General features: G+C 35.7%; 1 protein-coding gene and 1 long non-coding RNA gene across 3 annotated transcripts in view; one reads left to right on the forward strand and one right to left on the reverse strand.

The window, feature by feature from the left end:
* Positions 1–9,051, reverse strand: part of LOC144973748 (hypoxia-inducible factor 1-alpha inhibitor-like) — a 25,648-nt gene extending 16,597 nt beyond the window's left edge. The window contains exons 1-5 of one of the 2 annotated variants that reach the window (XR_013645614.1): positions 8,810–9,051; positions 3,142–3,383; positions 2,472–2,620; positions 1,087–1,232; positions 346–452 (exon numbers count right to left, since the gene is read on the reverse strand). Coding sequence is in view for 1 of the 2 variants with exons in the window: in XM_078916582.1 (XP_078772708.1) it covers positions 346–452; positions 1,087–1,232; positions 2,472–2,620; positions 3,142–3,383; positions 8,810–8,917 (752 nt within the window). In the remaining variant the exon portion in view is untranslated. The remainder of the gene's footprint in view (positions 1–345; positions 453–1,086; positions 1,233–2,471; positions 2,621–3,141; positions 3,384–8,809) is intronic. The other variant, XM_078916582.1, reaches the window with a different exon arrangement.
* Positions 9,052–16,171: 7,120 nt separating this feature from the next.
* Positions 16,172–20,000, forward strand: part of LOC144974247 (uncharacterized) — a 3,943-nt gene continuing 114 nt past the window's right edge. Inside the window, exons 1-2 of the long non-coding RNA XR_013645674.1 lie at positions 16,172–16,237; positions 18,292–18,369. This is a non-coding gene — a long non-coding RNA (uncharacterized LOC144974247). The remainder of the gene's footprint in view (positions 16,238–18,291; positions 18,370–20,000) is intronic.

The raw sequence follows: 20,000 nt of genomic DNA on the forward strand, positions 1-20,000 counted from the left end.
CCAGAGTATAGCCCTTAATTGGTTAACAAATATTTCTTTCTTTATTTATTTTTTTTTTTTTTAGTCTTTTAATGCTCTCAAATTACCTTCATACTAGATGAAATGAACTGAAACTGTCTCAAGTATTGTAGAACTCAAAGAAACAAACATCACTTGGACTGTTACAGTGACAAAGAAAATTATTAATAAAAGAAAAAAAAAAAACAAATTCAATATTCATATACCATCAATAAATTGAGACTTTTGTCTCTTTGCGAGATGCGATAAGTGTATAAAAAGCATGAGTAAAACGAGAGCAGCTTAAAGGTATCTGTTCCAATTGACTTGTCTATAATCAACACTCACCAATACATCGGGATGTACAAAAGTTCTCTTGGGCCCACCACTCCCTCATAGCCACGAAGGTTTTTTAAATTGGGAAATCTTGACAAGTCAGGCTCATCAAAGTCAACCTGTTGGTGAATAATAGTTCCAATCCATACATAAGAAACATTTTAACTTAAGAAACATCTTAACTCGAGTAAATCTTATGTGCCTTCAATACAAAGTCAAGGAATTTCATTGAATTTTTAAAAATATGTTGTAATACAAAAGTATTTTCTAAAAGTTTAATAAGAAAGGAATGAATCACAAGTTTCCTTACTGACAATCATAACAGCTAGTAGGACAATAAAACAAAAACAAGAGATCCTGCTCTCACTCTTCCTCGTGGTGGAACAAAATATCAAAATATCACCTTTCTTTCTGTATTTGCCAAAATGCATGAAAATCATTTGAAAACTTGTGGGTGAAATCAAGAACAGACATATAACATTTAAACGACTTCCTATCTTATTATATGACATAAAATGTATAATATCATCAATAATGAAAACAAAGCGACACACTAAACTGACTTTGTCTATCGTCTGGATGAAATACAGGATATGATGGATAAAGGCAATCAAAACGCACTAACCTGACTTTGTCTATCGTGTGGATGATATACTGGATATGGATAAAGGCAATCAAAATGCACTAACCTGACTTAGTCTATCGTGTGGATGATATACTGGATATGGATAAAGGCAATCAAAACGCACTAACCTGACTTTGTCTATCGTGTGGATGATATACAGGATATGGATAAAGGCAATCAAACTGATCAGGAGAAAATAAAAGGAATCGCTTATGTCCTTGGATTTGGGCAAAGATATTCTCTTGTTCATCATAATGAACTGGGGTTACCACACCTGTTTCAAATCAAACATGGAAGCCAATACAATAATGTCTTTAAAAATTTGTAATAGAAATAATCTAAAAGGATCATAATAATAATAATAATAATAATAATAATAATAATAATAATAATAATAATAATAATATAATAATAATAATAATAATAATAATAATATTAATAATAATAATAATAATAATATTAATATTAATAATAATAATAATAATAATAATAATAATAATAATAATAATAATAATAATAATAATAATAATAATAATATAAGCGATATTTTCCAATGCAAAAATGTCTTTTTAGGATGAATAAAAGCAGGTCAATAGATGTACATTATTGCTGCAGGTGGCAGGGAAAAAACTCAGACAGCTAGTGACACCATGTGTTCCTCAATATCATCTTTGCATTTCTTTTATGACGCTACAGTGACTAGCATACATTTGACAGATTTGTTGGAACTATTTGTCAGTTGCAAAGATCTGTTGATTTATCTATTTCTATTTATTATTTAGTTTTGCTAGAAGATCCAAAGGCTGGTTACATCAAGCCACCAGCAGAAGCTAAAGCCAAGCTGTGTATAGTGGCATCTAAAGCTATAACTTTATTTAAATACGTTTTACCATATGAATTAAAAACAACAGAATACCAACATATAAGCATCTTCTTGAAAAGAAAACAGTACATAAAAGAACAAAATTAATCAATGAAGCAGATATTGTGGGGAAAATATGGCTCAAATAGTGAGTAAATATATACCTTGCATGTGGATATTGATGGATTTAATCATTATCTTGTGACTGTACTCAAAGCAATTTCCCAAAATCGTATTACCTCTAACTCGGTTATGTGGTACGACACCCGCTTTCGGACCGGAAGGTCCTGGGTTTGAGCCTCGCTCGGCGCATAGTTGAGCCCTCGGAAAAGGCTCTTAACTCACTTTCTCTCACCGTACTCAGGTGTAAAATGAGTACCTGCCCGTTAAAAGCGTTGTCTCTTGTCCAAAAAAAATTGTAATACCACCTAAAGGTGTCAAGTCCCGTCCTATATGTTACGTGTTGCTGTTGGCCAGGACCCCTTGTAAAGAGCTTTGAGCACGTTTAGTGGATATTGCACTATATAAATGCACTAGTTATTTTTTAGTTTTATTTTTAACTCACCCATATCCCAAGAACAGTTGTTGAACTATTCTAAGATATGAAATATATGACAATTAAAACATAAAAACCCTAAGACATGAGCCTACCTTCCATTCCAATTAAAAGAAGATTTGATGTTAAAGGCCCCCAACTGTTCCTCTTCTGATGCTCTATAACCCAGGGCCAGTTGAAATTTGTGAAATCATGAACTATTCTCTTCCCTACTGTATCATTTAATGGTTGTTGCAAATATATCCTGACAAAGAGAGGAATAAAAAATAATAAATAAATATATCTCTATATCCAAAATGCCTGAAATCTATTAGGAACAAGGCATGTTTTAGAGACCCAATGAATATTCATATGACCATGCCTGAGAGAAAGCATCCTTGCACATGCAACATCACTTAAAAAGTGAAACCTGCAAGCAATCGTTTTTTTCAATCGCCTGAATTTCAATATGATTCTTTTATTTATATTGTCGCAATCGTTATATAAAATATAATATTATGTTGTTAAAGTATTCTTTGATGATCTGTAGATTATGATTGTTATAATAAAGTTATTGTGATGTACTGTGGATAGGTGTCGATTTAATAGCTTCAATCGTGAGTGACCTCACACTAGCTAACCCACTTTCGACAATGGCGTTGTCGGAAACAACACTGTCCCAGTTTCATGCACTTTTCAGATTTATTCAATTACACCAATGCCTGCTAATTAATTTGTTTAATTTGTCACTTCAATATTATAATATGTGAACATTTCAATACTAACCATTCTCCACTCTTCCTTCTTTTCAATAGCTCTCTGAATTCTAAAATATCTAAATCTGCTCGAGAGGTAGGAGGTTTGAAGTTTTCAACATTGCCAATCTTCTTATCATCGTAGTACTTGAACTTTTTTGTATTAGATTTGTAGACATTATACAAGCCAGATCCCAAGTTAGAAGAAAGATACTCCAAATCCCAATGAAATGCTGACGATACCAAGTCTGACCCCGTTATGATGACAGGTTGCTGAAAAAAATATATTATGACCTTCAAGTGTTATTTGTTTTAATAAATTAAAATTAAAATCAGCAAATTGTGCTTTTCAAAAATAAAAAAATGTTTAAAAATTAAATTATCTGTGAAAATAAAATTATAGGAAGTTTGTTTATTTATATCAATTCAAATCTCTATCCATTTTCAATTATTTCATTGTTCTTTTTTTTTCTCCCCAACTGTTGACTTTATATTATTCAAGGTCAATTTGATTATGAAGCAACGTATAGCCTACTTGTTTATTTACTCCGTATAAAAGTAATCTAACACAATGACGGAACATTTTCGAAGTCTCACAATCCTGAGGTTGCTTTAAAGGAATAAATTTGAAAAAAAATAATTAATTTAAAATAACAATAACAACAATTACCGTAACAAACACAACAACACCATCAAGAACTATTCACAATTCACTGTCATAAATTATTGTTTTAGCATTCCAGCGATCGATCTCGATTCAAAATAGCAGTCTGGCCTATCCTGCGACTTCAGCCACTTTACTAAATAGTTAACTTGTTAGTCGAATATCTTTAAACTTCGGAATAAATATCTAAACCAAATGGGAAAAAGGTACATATTGGGTGTGTTTGTTGACAAATGAGAAACTCAAAACGTCCATGCCCATATTTATATTTTAACGAAGTGACTATTTCTCAGAATGCTCGGGAACATAAACTTGATCTTTATTTCTCCGAATGGTTTCCGTTCTCAGGATTTTTTTTTTGTTATTTGCGAGAGTGTGTGTGAATGTGAATGATGAATGCGTATGCATTTTTGGGGGTTTTCTTTTGCCAGTGGTTGGAAACTCTGTCTTCTATTCCCAACTTTCTGTTAGACTTCTATCTTGAGTTTGTTCTATCATGTCTTTCAACATCTGTTCCCATCTTGAGACTTTGGCTTTGTTATTTAGGTTTACTTCTCTTCTCTCATTATTAGTGCAGCCGGAAGTGCAAAACAGAATGTGCCATGAAGTATTCAGGATAGAAGTCTTTGTCAACAATATGCCTAAAAAACGTTAGCTTGATGATTCGTGAGAATTCCCTGTCCACTCTGTTTAAGCATTTACTTTTGCATCGACATCACGTGGCAACCCACCATTTGGAGAAATATAGTTCAAGTTTATTATCCTGAGCATTCTGAGAAATAGAGCCGGCCTATAATTCTAGCGTTCCAGCGATTGATTTAGCTTCAAAATATCAGTCTGGACTATCCTTCAACTTCAGCCACTTTACGAAATAATTAGCTTGTTTGAAATTCAGAATAAATATCTAAACCAAATGGGACAAGGGTACATAATGGGTTCTGAATAAATAACAATAGAAGTCAAATTCATCATGTTTTGTTGACAAAGGCAAAGCTCGAAACGTCCATGCCCATATCCACATTTTTAACGAAGTGACTATTTCTCAGAATGCTCGGGAACATAAACTTGATCTCTATTTCTCCAAACGGTTTCCGTTCTTAAGATTTTTTTGGTTATTTGCAAGAGTGTGTGTATGAATAAGGAATGTGTATGCATTTTTTCTTTTTTTTTTTTTTTGGTTTTCTTTTGCCAGTGGTTGGGCGCTCTTGTCTTTTATTCCAAAGTTTCTGTTAAGACTTCTATCTTGATTTTGTGCTATCTCGTCTTTCAACCTCTGTTCCCGGCTTGAGACTTTGGCTTTGTTATTTAGGTTTACTTCTGTTCTCTCTTTGATAGTGCGGTGCGAAGTGCAAAAGTGAACGCGCCATGGAGTATTCACGATTAGCTTGAACTTGATGATTCGTGAAAATTCCCTGTCCACTCTGAGTATTTACTTTTGCATCGACATCGCGTCCGTAACTCGTCAGCTACTGGAGGCTAGCCGACCCTTCGGAGAAATAAAAGTTCAAGTTTATTTTCCTGAGCGTTCGGAGAAATAGCGCAGGCCTTTAAAGTTTCCATCCAGTTTGACTAATCTTCGGTTATTGAACTTCAAGCAGCAACATATGCATTAGATTCTTAGTATAGTATAGTATAGTATAGTTTTCCAGCGTATTAGGCGTTTTGTGCCTTTGCTGATCTTGGCATTCAGTTCATCGAGATAAAAGTCAATAAAAAGCCCTAACAGATCTTTTGACCTGTATCTATAATATATAAACTTTTTGATAAATTGAAGGCCCTAACCCTAACAGATCTTTTGACCTGTATATACGTCTAACCCTTTGATGGGATCTTAATGGGCGGTTCAACTATGCTAAACATGTAATCTGCTAAGTGGCTATCTAAGCTATTTTTGAAGGCGTTGACACTTGGAGCATTGGTCACCGTTTCAGGGAGACTGTTCCAGCGGTCGATCACACGTTGATTAAAGTAGTGTTGCCTAAGCGATGTGTTACACCTTGGTTTATGCAGCTTGTAATTATGACCTCTGGTTCCATTGTTTGCAAACACGAAAAGTTTACTCTCGACTTGATACAAACTGTGTGTAAACTTGTATGTTTCAATCATATCACCTCGTACTCGTCTGTATGTCATGCTTGGAATTTCAATACGTTTCAGTCTATCCTCATATTGCTTATCTTTCAACCCAGGAATTACTTTTGTTGCTCTGCGAAGCACGCCTTCAATAAGTTTCTTATCTTTCTCAAATTGTGGTGACCATACTGAGTTGCTGAACTCGAGATGGGGTCTGACTAATGCAGTAAATAGTATTTTCATAGTTGCTGCATCTAAATAGGTAAAAGATCTATTGATGAGTCCAAGGATTCTGTTTGCCTTATTAACTTGTGTTTCTATATGCTTTGAGAATTTTAATTTAGTATCAACATGTACTCCCAAATCTTTCTCAAGTTTTGACTTATTCAGAGCTGTTCTGTCGCTACAGTGATGCTGTCTCATATCGTAGTGAAAGATTTTGTTTTTCGTTCCAAGATGTAGCACTGTGCATTTTCCAGCGTTGAACTTCAGTTGCCAATCGTCTGCCCAGTTGACTAGATTGTCAATATCTAACTGAAGACTGTCTCTATTTTCTAGATTGTTTACCTTTCTGTATACTTTAGTATCATCGGCATACATTGAACATGAGCTAGACAAAATACTTGGTAAATCATTAATGAAGATTACGAAAAGAGTTGGACCTAAGACGCTGCCTTGTGGCACTCCACTAAGAACTTCTGTCCAATTTGACACTGTGCCTTGCACGCTAACTCTCTGTTTCCTGCCTACTAGAAAATGCTTAATCCAGCTTAGAGTATTTCCTTGTACACCATGAGCTTCCAGTTTGTTTAAGAGTCTTTGATGGGGAACAGAATCAAAAGCTTTAGCAAAATCTAAGTAGATTGCGTCAACCGAAGATCCTTGGTCGAGAAACTCTGTCCAATCATTTAAAGTCTTTAGGAGGTTAGTTGAACATGACCTGCCAGAAACAAAGCCATGTTGGCATTCAGACAGTAACTTGTTGTTCTTTAGGTGAGTTATGACATAGTCTCTAATAATGCTCTCCATTATTTTGCAAACCACTGAGGTGAGGCTAACTGGTCGATAATTGCCCGGATTACTCTTGTCTCCTTTCTTGAATAACGGTGTAACTTGTGCTTCTTTCCAATCGGGTGGAAGAGTTCCTGAGTCAAGTGATTTTTGGAACAGTAACGCTAATGGTTCGGAGAGTTCTTCTGACAACTGACATAATACGCGGGGGTGGAACATGTCAGGTCCTGGGGACTTGTTCATATTGAGTTTGTCTAGTTTCTTCTTTACAGTGTCTTTGTCGAATTCTATATCTGATAGTATGTTGTTTACACTTTTTCTTTCACATGTAGGTATATTAGTAAGATCCTCGTTGGTGAATACACTGCTAAAGAACTTGTTAAGAATATTGGCTTTGTCAATGTTAGATGAGGCTGTCTTATGATCATCATACAAATCCGCAATACCGTCTTTAGTCTTCGTTTTTGTTCTAGCATATGCAAAAAACTTTTTCGGGTTCACTTTAGCCATACGAGAAATAGATCTCTCATAGTCCTTTACAGCAATTCTGCATAAGCTTTTGGCTTGATTTCTGGCCCTCGTGTAATTAATATAGTCTGCACCCTCTCTAGTTTCTAAGTACTTTTTGTAAGCTTGCTTCTTTTTCTTGAGTTTTGCCAAGACTGTAGGATTGATCCACCGAGGTGAAGTTCTGTCTGAACTACTTTTAACTTTTGGTACGCTGATGTCCACTGCAGACATAACTTCAGATTTGATAATAGTCCATGCATCGAGTACAGACAGGTTTATTATTTTTTGTGTTAGGTCTGCAGCTGAGACTAATTCAGAAAGCTGTTTGTAGTCGCCTTTATCGAAACAGTAGCGGGGTTCGTTCGAGTAACATTTCTTTGTGTAACATCTAAAGTCAAAATATAAAACCTGGTGGTGACTCTTGCCTAGTGGAGCCTCATGTCTTATTGAGTCAATCATTGAATGTTCATTTGTAAAAACCAGGTCCAAAATATTTGGGTTTTGCTCTGAACGGTAGTGAGTTGGTTGCTTAACGTGCTGTGTTAAGAATGAATCCCTGACAGCTTCCATGAATTTAGAAGCAGAGTGATCTGAGTCCTTGGGGGATAACTCGTTTGCCCAGTCTACTTCAGGAAAGTTAAAATCTCCCGTAACTAGAACATGTGATTTGCCTTCTGTCATTTTAACTAAAAGTTCATTAATCTTATCATTGTTTTCAAAAGAGCTATTCGGTGAACGATAAACCGAGCCAACTAACATCCTATCATTGTCTCTAAGTGTTATTTCACACCAAACGGATTCTTTGGATGATGACAAGTTGTCTGACAACTTGACTGGTTGAGCATTTAGCTTTGAACGAACCCATATGGCTACACCACGATGACAACTTTTATCCTGAATATTGTGAAAACAATCAAAGCCTGGAATCTGAAGTTCTACCGGCTCGATTTTACCTCTTTGCTGATTTTTAGGTAACACTTCAGTTATACTTATAACATCAACACTCTCAGCATCAATCGTTAATAAAAGTTCATCTCTCTTGTTGATAAAAGAATCTGAATTTGTATAAAAGCACTTTAAAATGTCCGTACGATGACGGTCTAATTTTTTGTACAAGCACTTAAAACTGTCCGTCTGATGGGGGTTAAAAACATTCTGTACATTAGAACTAAAATCGTTGGTTATTTTCTTTCCTCCTCCTCTCTCTTTCTGTCTGCTGGCCTGCCCTGTCTTCGATTGGAATCTACAACTTTCCCCCTCCATATTGTCCACTTCTCCTCTCCCCCTTTATAATTTTTTTTATTCTCATAAGATGAGGGGGGAAAAGAAGTTGGAATATGTTGCATTGTCTTATCATTCCATGAGTAAAACCCGGCATTCCATTCCGTATCGAAGCTGAGTGAACGGTACGCTCTTGTCAACTTGTCATATACCTACTTACCCCATTTGATATGATCTGGTTCAAATTTGGGTCGTTAACATCTAATCTTGGAATTGGCTCTGTCGGGAAATCATACTGTTTTACATCTTTGGTATATGGGGATGCCATGCTAACAATTATACACAGTTGTAGACCTTATAAAAAGTTAGCAGACAACACTCCATTCCATACTCGTACTCCTAACGGTCCCAACCTAAACTCGCATTATTTTTATACTTCACTCTGCACACTGAGCTTTGCCAGATGGTTTTGTCAAATAAATCCAAGTTTGTCTCAGAAAGAAAAAAAAAAAAAGAAAAAAGAAAGATAAAAAAGAAAAGAAAAAAAAATTGCCTCAGCCTGTTAGGACGAATGCAATGTCATTGAGCGAGACATTCATTCATAAAAAAATTAGTCGAAATTTCTCGTCCTACATGCTAAGTGTTGCTATTGGCTAAGGACCCATTGCAAAAGGCATTGCGCACGTTTAGTAAATATTGCTCTATATAAAGGTCTTGGGCTTAACAGGATATTTTGTTTGAAAACCAGTTCCATTCCACGGCGCCTCACTACTCACGGTCCAAAGAGACTGTGCAATATATTGACTGTTGGGAGAACAGATTACTTGATCAACAAGAGACTAATGAAGCGAGTACATTGATCACAACGGTACCTGCGGTGACAATCTAAATATGAAGCAAGTATTGGAAGAAATTAGCTCCAATACTTCAATGTTAATCGACTTAAAAAAAAAAAATACTTTAAATGCCAATTTTTTTTATTTTGGCATTTATTATCGAAAACTAAAATTGGTGCTGATAATACCAAACTGGCAATACTTATTTTTAGGTCTGTCGCAGGAAACAAAACATTGTAGGGACAGCTTATTGGAAAATAATTTTGATATGCTCTTAACACAAATAGAAACTATTTCAGTCGAATTTCAAAATTACGAGATGGATACAAACCATTTTAAATGTAATTTAAATTCAAAATAATTTGTGTTTTTCAATGATGACGATAAATATCCTCATTTTTATTGTAATGTGAACCTATCCAATGATTAAACGATCTCGCGCTGAATGACATTTCTCACGTAGGCACGGGGGGTCAAAGACGAGGATCCATTTTTTAAATGGACAAAAAATCATATCTATGATATAAACTCATTTCTCACTTGTTGGAGAGTTTGGCTTGTCTATGAAATGCTCCTTTGAAAAATTCGTTCAAACTCTGGTACATATAATGTATACTTAAACCTAATCTCATTTTATTGAGAATGTGATTAATCGCCTCAAAACGGTGTTGTGTCGGAATCACTAATTAATTGAAACTCGAATTTAAAACCAAAAGGGTTGCATATTTATATGTTTTATTGAAGAGAACGATTGTAGGATTTTAGAATGTTAAAAACACATTTCTTAAATTATTTATGAATTTGACTTAAATTTGACCTTTAGCATCTGGATCATCAAATACTAACGAAAGAGTGAAAATGGAAAGGCTTCGTATGGGAACAAAACAGACAATGGACGTTTCGGGTACAAACCCTTCGTCAGCACAACAATACACAAATAAACGTGGAAAACAAATAAAATATAATGAAAAATAACTTGTATCGTCTGTACTCAATGGTGGTTGCAGTATGAATGAAATGATAGCGTGGGTAGAGGATAGGGTGCCCCAGGGGGGGGTGATCTACTAATTGATAAGAAAAGGTCAGCGTCAGGGAACAGAACATTCCAGAAAATAATGGAAGATAAGAGACATATAAGTAGTAGTAGTAGTAGTAGTAGTAGTAGTAGTAGTAGTAGTAGTAGTAGTAGTAGTAGTAGTAGTAGTAGTAGTAGTAGTAGTAGTAGTAGTAGTAGTAGTAGTAGTAGTAGTAGTAGTAGTAGTAGAAAGCTGGCTAAGAATCTCACAACATTGCCATCCGGAAGTATAACGGACCAACACACAAAACTCTGTGTAACCATGATCGTTTATAGTCAGGTTAAGTTTAGTGAGAATTACTCATAAACGCGGATTTTTAAAAAACAATAACAAAGACCTGAGTGACGTCAACTTCGAACTATCTATATGAGTCACCTTTACTCGCTTTATTTATCTCTCCATCTTATTGGCTCATTTATGCACCTCTAGTTTTTGCCAAGAAGAGGGTCATTCAAATCGATCGATATTTGAAGAACGAGTTTTCTGGCCAAAATTATAAATACCGAGTTTTTCCAGAGTTCGGAGGTCAACTGGTTAAGCACATATTTTTGCCTAGGGTTGACAAGTATTATTTAGGAAACCATTTTACCCAATATGCACATTGAACAAATATCTGATGTTCACACTAGGCAATAGACACTAGATAACCACGCCTCTCGGACAGTCGTCATAATGTAAACAATGACAGTGATTGGTACACACAGCAAACTATAGTCCGATTCAAGCCCGTCGCGCACGGAATATCGCAAATCCCTCCAAAGTTACGAAATATGATGCCGTGATTACTTGCATGCGAGCTTTATTTTTAAGTGACATTACGAATTTTGAATACCGACAACAGAGAGATGGTTTACAAGGAAAGAAAAATCATCTCCCAAAACTATACATTCGACTGTTTCCCTCTCAGCCAGGGTATCCAGCCAGGGACAGGACAAAATCAAGTAATCTCACTCCAAGACAAAGACAGAAAGCACGTTGGACATCAGATATAGGGGGATAGAAGACACAGTAAGTACCTCCCTGCCCACTATGGGAGGTATAAAAGATGACAGAACTATTTTAGCAGCAGAATGTATAAGAATATTCTTAGGATTCCGGGACGTAAAAAGCGAGAATTTTCCGTCAGAGACAACGCTGTTAACGCCCAGGTACTCATTTTACAACTGAGTACACTGAGGGAATGTGAGTAAAGAGCCTTGTCCAATGACTCAACTCCGCAGCGAGCAAGGCTAACCCCAGGACCTTACGATTCAAAAGTGATTGTCAAATTGATGGCCCGTTGATCTAACATCTGAAGTAGCGTTTTTCCCAATCCGCTGATATGATCTAACCTCTGATGTCAACTTCAGAGATAAGCGCGCCCTCTTATTCTTTAATCTCAAGATGATCAAACCTCTAAAGTAAGTTCAGAGCTTTGATCATCTGGTATTGATTTCAAGGTAGACGGAGAAATACTTCGCATTCCTCTTTCAAGCGATCAAATTACGTAATGTAAACGATGTATAATGAGTTTTCGTGGATTAGAAAGAATTATTGTGTTTTTAACTACATACTCAATATTTCAATTTACTGTTTTACTGGGTTGTACTGACATTGGACTCTATCATTTTGAGCACCCATAAATATCACAGCGGCTAAATAATTGTCAATGTCTAAAGTGAAAATGCGACTGAAATTCAAGCCTGTTTTCTCCCGGTTATACTTTACTAGTAAAGATAATTTACGAAATAATGATGGACTATTTCAAAAGATAATCGGGAATGAGATTAGCGGAAGAGTAGCGTCCCTTGATTGGACGTCACTGGGGGAAAAGTTATTTGTAAACAAACCAACTACAAGCCAAGCGCTCCAATTTCAGCACAAAAATGCATATCATAATCAACGTTATACATTTTTTGTACAGAAATACGTCAAATCAAGGGACGTTACTCTTCCGCTAATCTCATTCCCCTATCGAAGTGACTATTCTCATCCCCCTAGTCTAGGATGCTAGTCTTCATAATAGTAGTCCACAATTGTTGTATGTTTAATCCAAAGGTTGTAATGCAGTAATTTGTTAAGTTTCTTGTCACAAGTTGCACAATTAAAAAAAAAATCAATCAAATCCAAATCGCAAAAAGCCGGCGACGTTTTTTTCGGTAATCCAATCGGCCGCGGCCGGGGGGGGGGGGGGGGGGGGGGGGGGGGGGGGGGAATGAGAATAGAGGCAGCCTTCCCTATACACCTGTTCTCCCTATCTCTATTAATTTAAAAGCTCGAAAACACAAAAGAATAAAAAAAACAAACAAACAAAACAACAACAAAAACTAAAAACCAAAAAAGAACATTGAGTAATTTATATAGCGCAAAATCCACAAAACGTGGTCAAGGCACTTTGCAAAGGGTTCCCTGGTCAGCAGCAATACTAAACATACTTCGAATTCCATGATAAGAATTTGTATTTTTACTACGAAAAGGTTGTAGCCCATTCTGTTTTTATCAGTGGTCATTTGGTCATTTCATGGTCAATGCAGAGCTGGACCGTAATAGGAATGTGTTAATTTGTCTCCGATGTGTCTATTTTATATAGTAATTAGCGGGTTTTAATGAGTGGTCAGTTGGTGGTCATTCCGGTCATTTGTCAAGGTGGTTCTATCTCCATAATTGTTTGTATGGCCACTCTCTTCGTTGTCACCAACTAAACAAGCAGGGCGGAACACGGCGCCTGTAAAGAGATATAGTAATTAATATTACCATTTTTTTTCCCGACAGAGACAGTGCTGTTAACGGCCAGATACTTATTTTACACCTGGGTACGGCTAGATAATGTGGGTTAAGAGTCTTTTCCAAGGACTCAATTATGCGCCGCTCAGAGTGGGACTCGATCCCAAGACCTTCTAATGAGGGAGAGTATTATACCATATAGTTGCACTATTTTGATTATTGATGAAGTTGGGGTATTTTTAATGCCATTACACTCCAAGGGTTAATCTAGGCCTATTGCTCCGGTTTCAAATTCAAGCCCAAAACAAAAAGGTCAAAATGTTTCCACTTCAAAGAGAAAGAATGACGGTGGAGATGACAAAACGGAAAGCTTCGTCAGAGAGGCCCTTCCTCCATAAAAGCGATCGAATTAAATTATAGATAGTATGCAGATGACGTCACTCAGGTCTTTGTTATTGTTTTTTGACTCCGCGTTTATGAGTAATGCTCACTGAACTGTATTAACCCGACTTTAAACGTTCATGGATACACACAGTTTTGTGTGTTGGTCCTTTATACTTCCGGATGGCAATGTTATGAGCTTCTTAGCCAAGCGCATACTATCTATAGAGACAACCGAAAGTGAATGGAACCTACAACACATCAGTGTCAACTCAAGCATGCTCAAGCCGACCTTGATTTTAGTTTTGACTTTGGTTCAAAGAGATCGGATACACCACATTACAGCTTTACTGATGAGGCGGACAATGCTATTAATGGTATATAACACTTTTTATCCACTCGGAATTTGAAAATAAAAACACGATAGTTAAATGTTTAGTGTGTAGTGGGAAATTGTTGGTATAATGTACGAATCTAAAATTGATAATCTCAATAAATAAGGACGATTTGTTGTAAGATTGTTATATAAATATGTTTTATTCTGTTCTGAGGTAAAAAGTTGAGAATGAATATATCTATATATATATATATATATATATATATATATATATATATATATATATATATATATATATATATATGCATGTATGTATGTATGTGTGTGTGTGTATATATATATATATATATTGAAAAAACATGAACAAACTAAAAGGAATTAAGACATGAATCGATCAAAGATTAAATATAAAAACAAACCAAAAAAAAAAAAAAATAACAAAAATAAGAACAAAATAAAAGACACAAAAAAGAGGGAAAAAAACACACGAAAAGTTATTTGATTCCAAACAATATAGTCCGTATGGTAACAAAAGACAGATTGTGAATAATATTCAATTTTGCTGAAATTTGTCTCCGACTAAAAGTAATGATTGCTATAATATTTAATGGTTGAAAGTTTAATATTTAAAGTTTATTTAAATTTTTTAAAATTATTCATTTTCATCTCCTGCATCATCATCATCATCATCATCATCATCATCATCATCATCATCATCATCATCATCATCATCGTCGTCGTCGTCGTCGTCATCATCATCATCATAATAATAATAATAATAATAATAATAATAATAATAATAATAATAATAATAATAATAATAATATTAATAATTATATTATTATTATTATTATTATTATTATTATTATTATTATTATTATTATTATATTATTATTATTATTATTATTATATTATATTATTATTATTATTATTATTATAATAATAATAATAATAATAATAATAATAATAATAATAATAATAATAATAATAATAATAATAATAATAATAATAATAATAATAATAATAATAATAATGACACTGACAACTCAAGCCATGCAATACAAAGTATTAATAAAAGTATTTAGATCAGAGGTTCGCGAATAAATAAGTAGCAGCTCTCCTTTATCTCAAAACCCGTTGATCAAACGTCGGAAGTGATCGGGTATCGGAGGATTGATCGTCGTGAAAACCCCGGACACGAAGATTTGATGTCGCCATCAGGGCTTTGATCAACGGATTCACGAAACGAAGTGACTATTCTCACCCCCGGGATGCTAGTCTTCATAATAGTATAAAAAGTAGTCCACAATTGTTGTATGTTTAATTCAAAGGTTGTAATGCAGTAATTTGTTAAGTTTCTTGTCACAAGTTGCACAATTTTAAAAAAAAATCAATCAAATCCAAATCGCAAAAAGCCGGCGACGTTTTTTTCGGTAATCCAATCGGCCGGGGGGGGGGGGGGGGTGAGAATAGAGGCAGCCTTCACGAAAACGCTACTTCAGAGGTTTGATTATCGGACCGTCGATAATGTCAGGCCCATACTGGAATAAAGTAGCTCAGTGTAGGACCCACACAGACCACAAGAAATCAATGAGCTAGAAAAAGTCCAACGTAGGACGTCCAGATTTGTAGAAACCATTAGAAACCAAGAGCGGGATATGAGCCAAACTCAGATCATGAACGATCTCCAATGGAAGCCGCTACTTGACTTGAAAGACGTTCCATCAACAAACACCTCGTATTCCACAAAGCACAAAACGGAAAAATCGAGATTCTAATTGGCCATTTGAAACAGAACAACAACAAAACAAGAAACTCAGCATTCAATTTTGAAATCCCCCACTCAAGAACAAACCATCATCTTTACTCTTCCTTCCCCTCCACCATCCGACTTTGGAACTCCCTTCCAACCAATTGTAAACACGCCCTTTCGACTGATGACTTCAAAAATCGCTCCCTGATTCCCTCTAAAAAAGCATGTTACTGAAAAGACGGCCATGTAATCTTCAGCTTGAAGCTTTGGCCTTAATGGAAGAAGAAGAAGAAGAAGAAGAAGAAGAAGAAGAAGAAGAAGAAGAAGAAGAAGAGGAAGAAGAAGAAGATTGATTTAGATAATCCAATAGGTTTTACTGTGTAAATAGGACATACAATACGACAGCTGCATTTGACAGATATTTAAATTAATTGTAAACAATATGACGGTGATTTATTACATGCATCCTTATATATCATGTTTATTTCCAAACAGATGCATATCGGTCTGTCTTTTGATTGCTTAAGTCATTTACTTCACCATGAGAGTCTTAGCGTTTGTCGTAAGCTATAACTTTTTTCTATCGTGGTGGTTTTAATATATATATATGTGTGTGTGTGTGTGTGTGTGTGTGTGTGTGTGTGTGCGCGCGTTTGTGTGTGTGTGTGTGTGTGTGTTTGTGAGAGAGCATGTATCAGAATAAATCTGACTTGCATTTTTGTTGTCAAAATAGGTGGAAGTGGAACATGTCTACTTCTTGAGTATTATTTTTTTTATTGTGAAGTCATCTCTTTGAGAGCAGCTATACGAGCCATGAACTATTGTTGTTTATTTGTTTATATTATTCTTTTGTTGTGTAACAGGGAAAGCATTGGCTATTTCATACCTCTATTATATTATATTAAATTTATTCGGGCGATAGAACGGATGTAGAGGCTGACTGATTGTGTAAAACGCCTGAGTGATCGGAGGCATTAGTAGTTATAACCTTTAAAATATTAAATTTAATTTCCACCGTAAACAACCATTATATAGACAACTGCGGAACATGGGCACTAATCGGAACCGAAGATCAAAGATTAGACAGATTCCATAGAAAACAACTGAAAAGAGTACTGAATATACGATACCCCACAAAAGATAAGCAATAAAATACTGCAATGAAAGACCCTTATCCATTCTTCTTCTTCTTCTTCGTTCCCGTCACGTCATATGGTCAGTCCGGTGTGGTGAATGAAGCCCACAGTGGTCCTGAGTTCGTCCTCACTGCCGTACAGCTTCTTTGAGTATGGGGTGGGGTCAGGCCAGAAGTTCCTTCTCAACTGGTTGTACCTTGGACATTCCATTAGGACATGATGTCCATTTTCGTTTTCAAGTCCGCAGTCGCATTGTCCAGAGGCACCTGCTCTGGACATCCTCCACATATGTTCCTTTAACTGGTTGTGTCCAGTTCTCAGTCTGAAGATGATGACCTGTTCTTTTCTGTCGAGCACCTTGATAGGGTCATATCCTGGAGGCAAGATGGCGACTTTTTTTGGGCATATACTCAGAAGAGATGAAAATGTACCAGCTAATAAAACCATGAATACTTTTTTCACCCCATCTGGACACAAGAAATATCAAGGTAGACCACCCACGTCAGTTCGTAGTGTCCTCAATAGAGACCTAAAACGCCTTCAAAATAACAAAGAATTAAAATCAAAGGAAGACCTTACGAAATTAGCATCCACAGCAAAAGACCGTGAACTGTGGAAGGAAATGACACGGATGATTAGAGAGGCAGCCGAGGCGTCCCGATCGGATGATTAGAGAGGCAGCCGAGGCGTCCCGATCGGATGATTAGGAAGCGAAAGGCCTTAAGGCAGTCAGTCAAAAGGACCATTACAATGACCGAACAACTGATAATGGACTATTGGCAAAAATTGGCCTGCAGTTCTATTTTCATTATATCATATAGCACAAAACAAACTTTTTGAGGTTTTTTAACATTTCTGGAAAGCCAAAAGGATATCAATGACTAACCAGTAGATTTTTTGACCAATCAAAACATGGAATTTGTGACACACCTTAAAACGTGGTCGGACAAACATAGTTGGTTGTTTATAGATGGTATGCGCTTGGCTAAGAGCTCACATTGCCATCCGGAAGTTTAACGAACCAACACATGTGTAACATGTGTATGTGTAACCTTGAACGTTTATAGTCTGGAGTTTAGGGAGAATTACTCATAAACGCGGATGGCAAAAAGCAATAACAAAGACCTGAGTGACGTCTTCATATTATCTTGAAGTTGACGTCACTCTGGTCTTTTTATTGTTTCCGTTATGACGACTGTCCGAGAGGCGTGGTAATGTTCCCTTCCACTAGATGTCTATTCAGAACTTTTAACAGAAAAAAAGTTCAAATAATTAATATTATAATTCATAAAAACATGTATTTCAATATGTACTAATCTTGGCAACATTTTCCTTTAACATCAAAGCTGACAAATATTGGAGGAGAACTCGAATTCTATAATATATCTAAAACTATCTATTTCAGAGAAGAAGAAAAAAGTTGTTATAGCCGAAATAGATAATACATGTTTTCCATTTACTTTTTGATTTTTCCATAAAGTTACTTGGGTGCCTGATGCTGTGCACGTTATGTCGTGTTATTGAAGGGGCCAGGCAAACATACTGCAGGCAACCAGCGGTAAGTTGCAAGCCGAATTAATTAAAGCAGCAGGGATGTTGTCACATTAGCCGATATACGCTAATAATCGGGTTTTGTTTATTCATCTTAACTACGCCACTACCACATTATCTCATTCATCTGTGGTGTTTCATTCATCCTGTTTTGTTGATAAAGGGGAAACCCGAAACGTTCATTTGATCTGTTTTATGTAATTAAATTGAAGCTTACATTCAATTTCACATTATTATTTATTTCTTCGAACTTCGAGTAGCAACATTTACATTACCGACTATAGGATAATAGTCAAATTCGTTACGATAGTACCAACATTTTTTTAAATTCAAATGTCTTTTGTACATCATAAAATTTAAAGAAAATGAACAGTGTCTTGTAGAGCATGTTTTGCTAAATAAATTATGTATCACAAGAACTTTACTGCTATTGTGTTTGAGTGGTAAAAAATATATTTTTGTGTTAGTTGGGTGTGAAGTTTTTCAGAAAATCCTGAAATGGCTGGTAAGGAGGGGGTTAACCGTTCCCCATCGTGATCTGGAAAGACGCGTATTTAAAACTTTGGCCAGAAAACTCGTCCTTCAAATATCGATCGATTTAAATGACCCAAATCTTGGCAAAACTCTCAAACCTGGGACTTAAATAATTAAGACTTCGCGAGGTCCCAGGGTTGAGAGTTTTTACCAAGATGAGGGTAATATAAATTGATTGATATCTAAAGGACGAGTTTTCTGGTCAAATTTTCTAAATACGTTAAATCTTTGACCAGGAAATTTATCTTGGAAAAGCACTCTAGCCTGGGACTTGCGAAGTATTCAAGGAAATACCATGTTTGACCCTTTCAAGATGAGGATTATGATTTTTTTATTCAGAGTGGTGCTGTTATTGTTCTTCTTCTTGTTATTGTTGTTGTAGTTGTTGTTGTTGTTGTTGTTGTTGTTGTTGTAATTGTTGTTGTTGTTATTGTTGTTATTGTTATTGTTATTGTTGTTATTGTTATTGATGTAGTTGTTGTTGTAATTGTTGTTGTTGTAATTGTTGTTGTTGTTGTTATTGTTGTTGTTGTTGGTGCTGTTGTTGTTATTGTTGTTATTGTTGTTGTTATTGTTGTTGTTGTTGTTGTTATTGTTCTAGGTGTAGTTGTTGTTGTTGTTGTTGTTGTTGTAATTGTTGTAGTTGTTGTTGTTATTGTTCTTCTTCTTGTTATTGTTGTAGTTGTTGTTGTTGTTGTCGTTGTTGTTGTTGTTGTTGTTATTTTGGTTGTTGTTGTTGTTGTAGTTGTTGTTGTTGTTGTTATTGTTATTGTTGTAGTTGTTGTAGTTATTATCCTTTGTTGTAAAAACTTCAAAACTTGAGCGTTTATTTTGCACAGTATCCACAAAACGTGCTAAAGCGCTTCACAAGTGGGTCCGAGCCAACAGCAACACTCAACATGTTAGGTGGTATTGCATCTTTTTAAAATATGACACTAACAACGCTGTTGACGGTCAGGTACTTATTTTACATCTAAGTATGGAATGAGAAGCTGAGTAGGGAACCTTTAAAAACGACTCAACTACGCGCCGCTCAAAGCAGGACTGGAACCCAGGACCTTCCTATCCAAAGGCGAGCGTCATATCATAAGACCACACAGCCGA

This window comes from Berghia stephanieae, chromosome 5 (assembly GCF_034508935.2).
Source record: "Berghia stephanieae isolate SIO BIC M18660-M18661 chromosome 5, UCSD_Bste_1.3, whole genome shotgun sequence".
Lineage (NCBI taxonomy): Eukaryota > Metazoa > Mollusca > Gastropoda > Nudibranchia > Aeolidiidae > Berghia > Berghia stephanieae.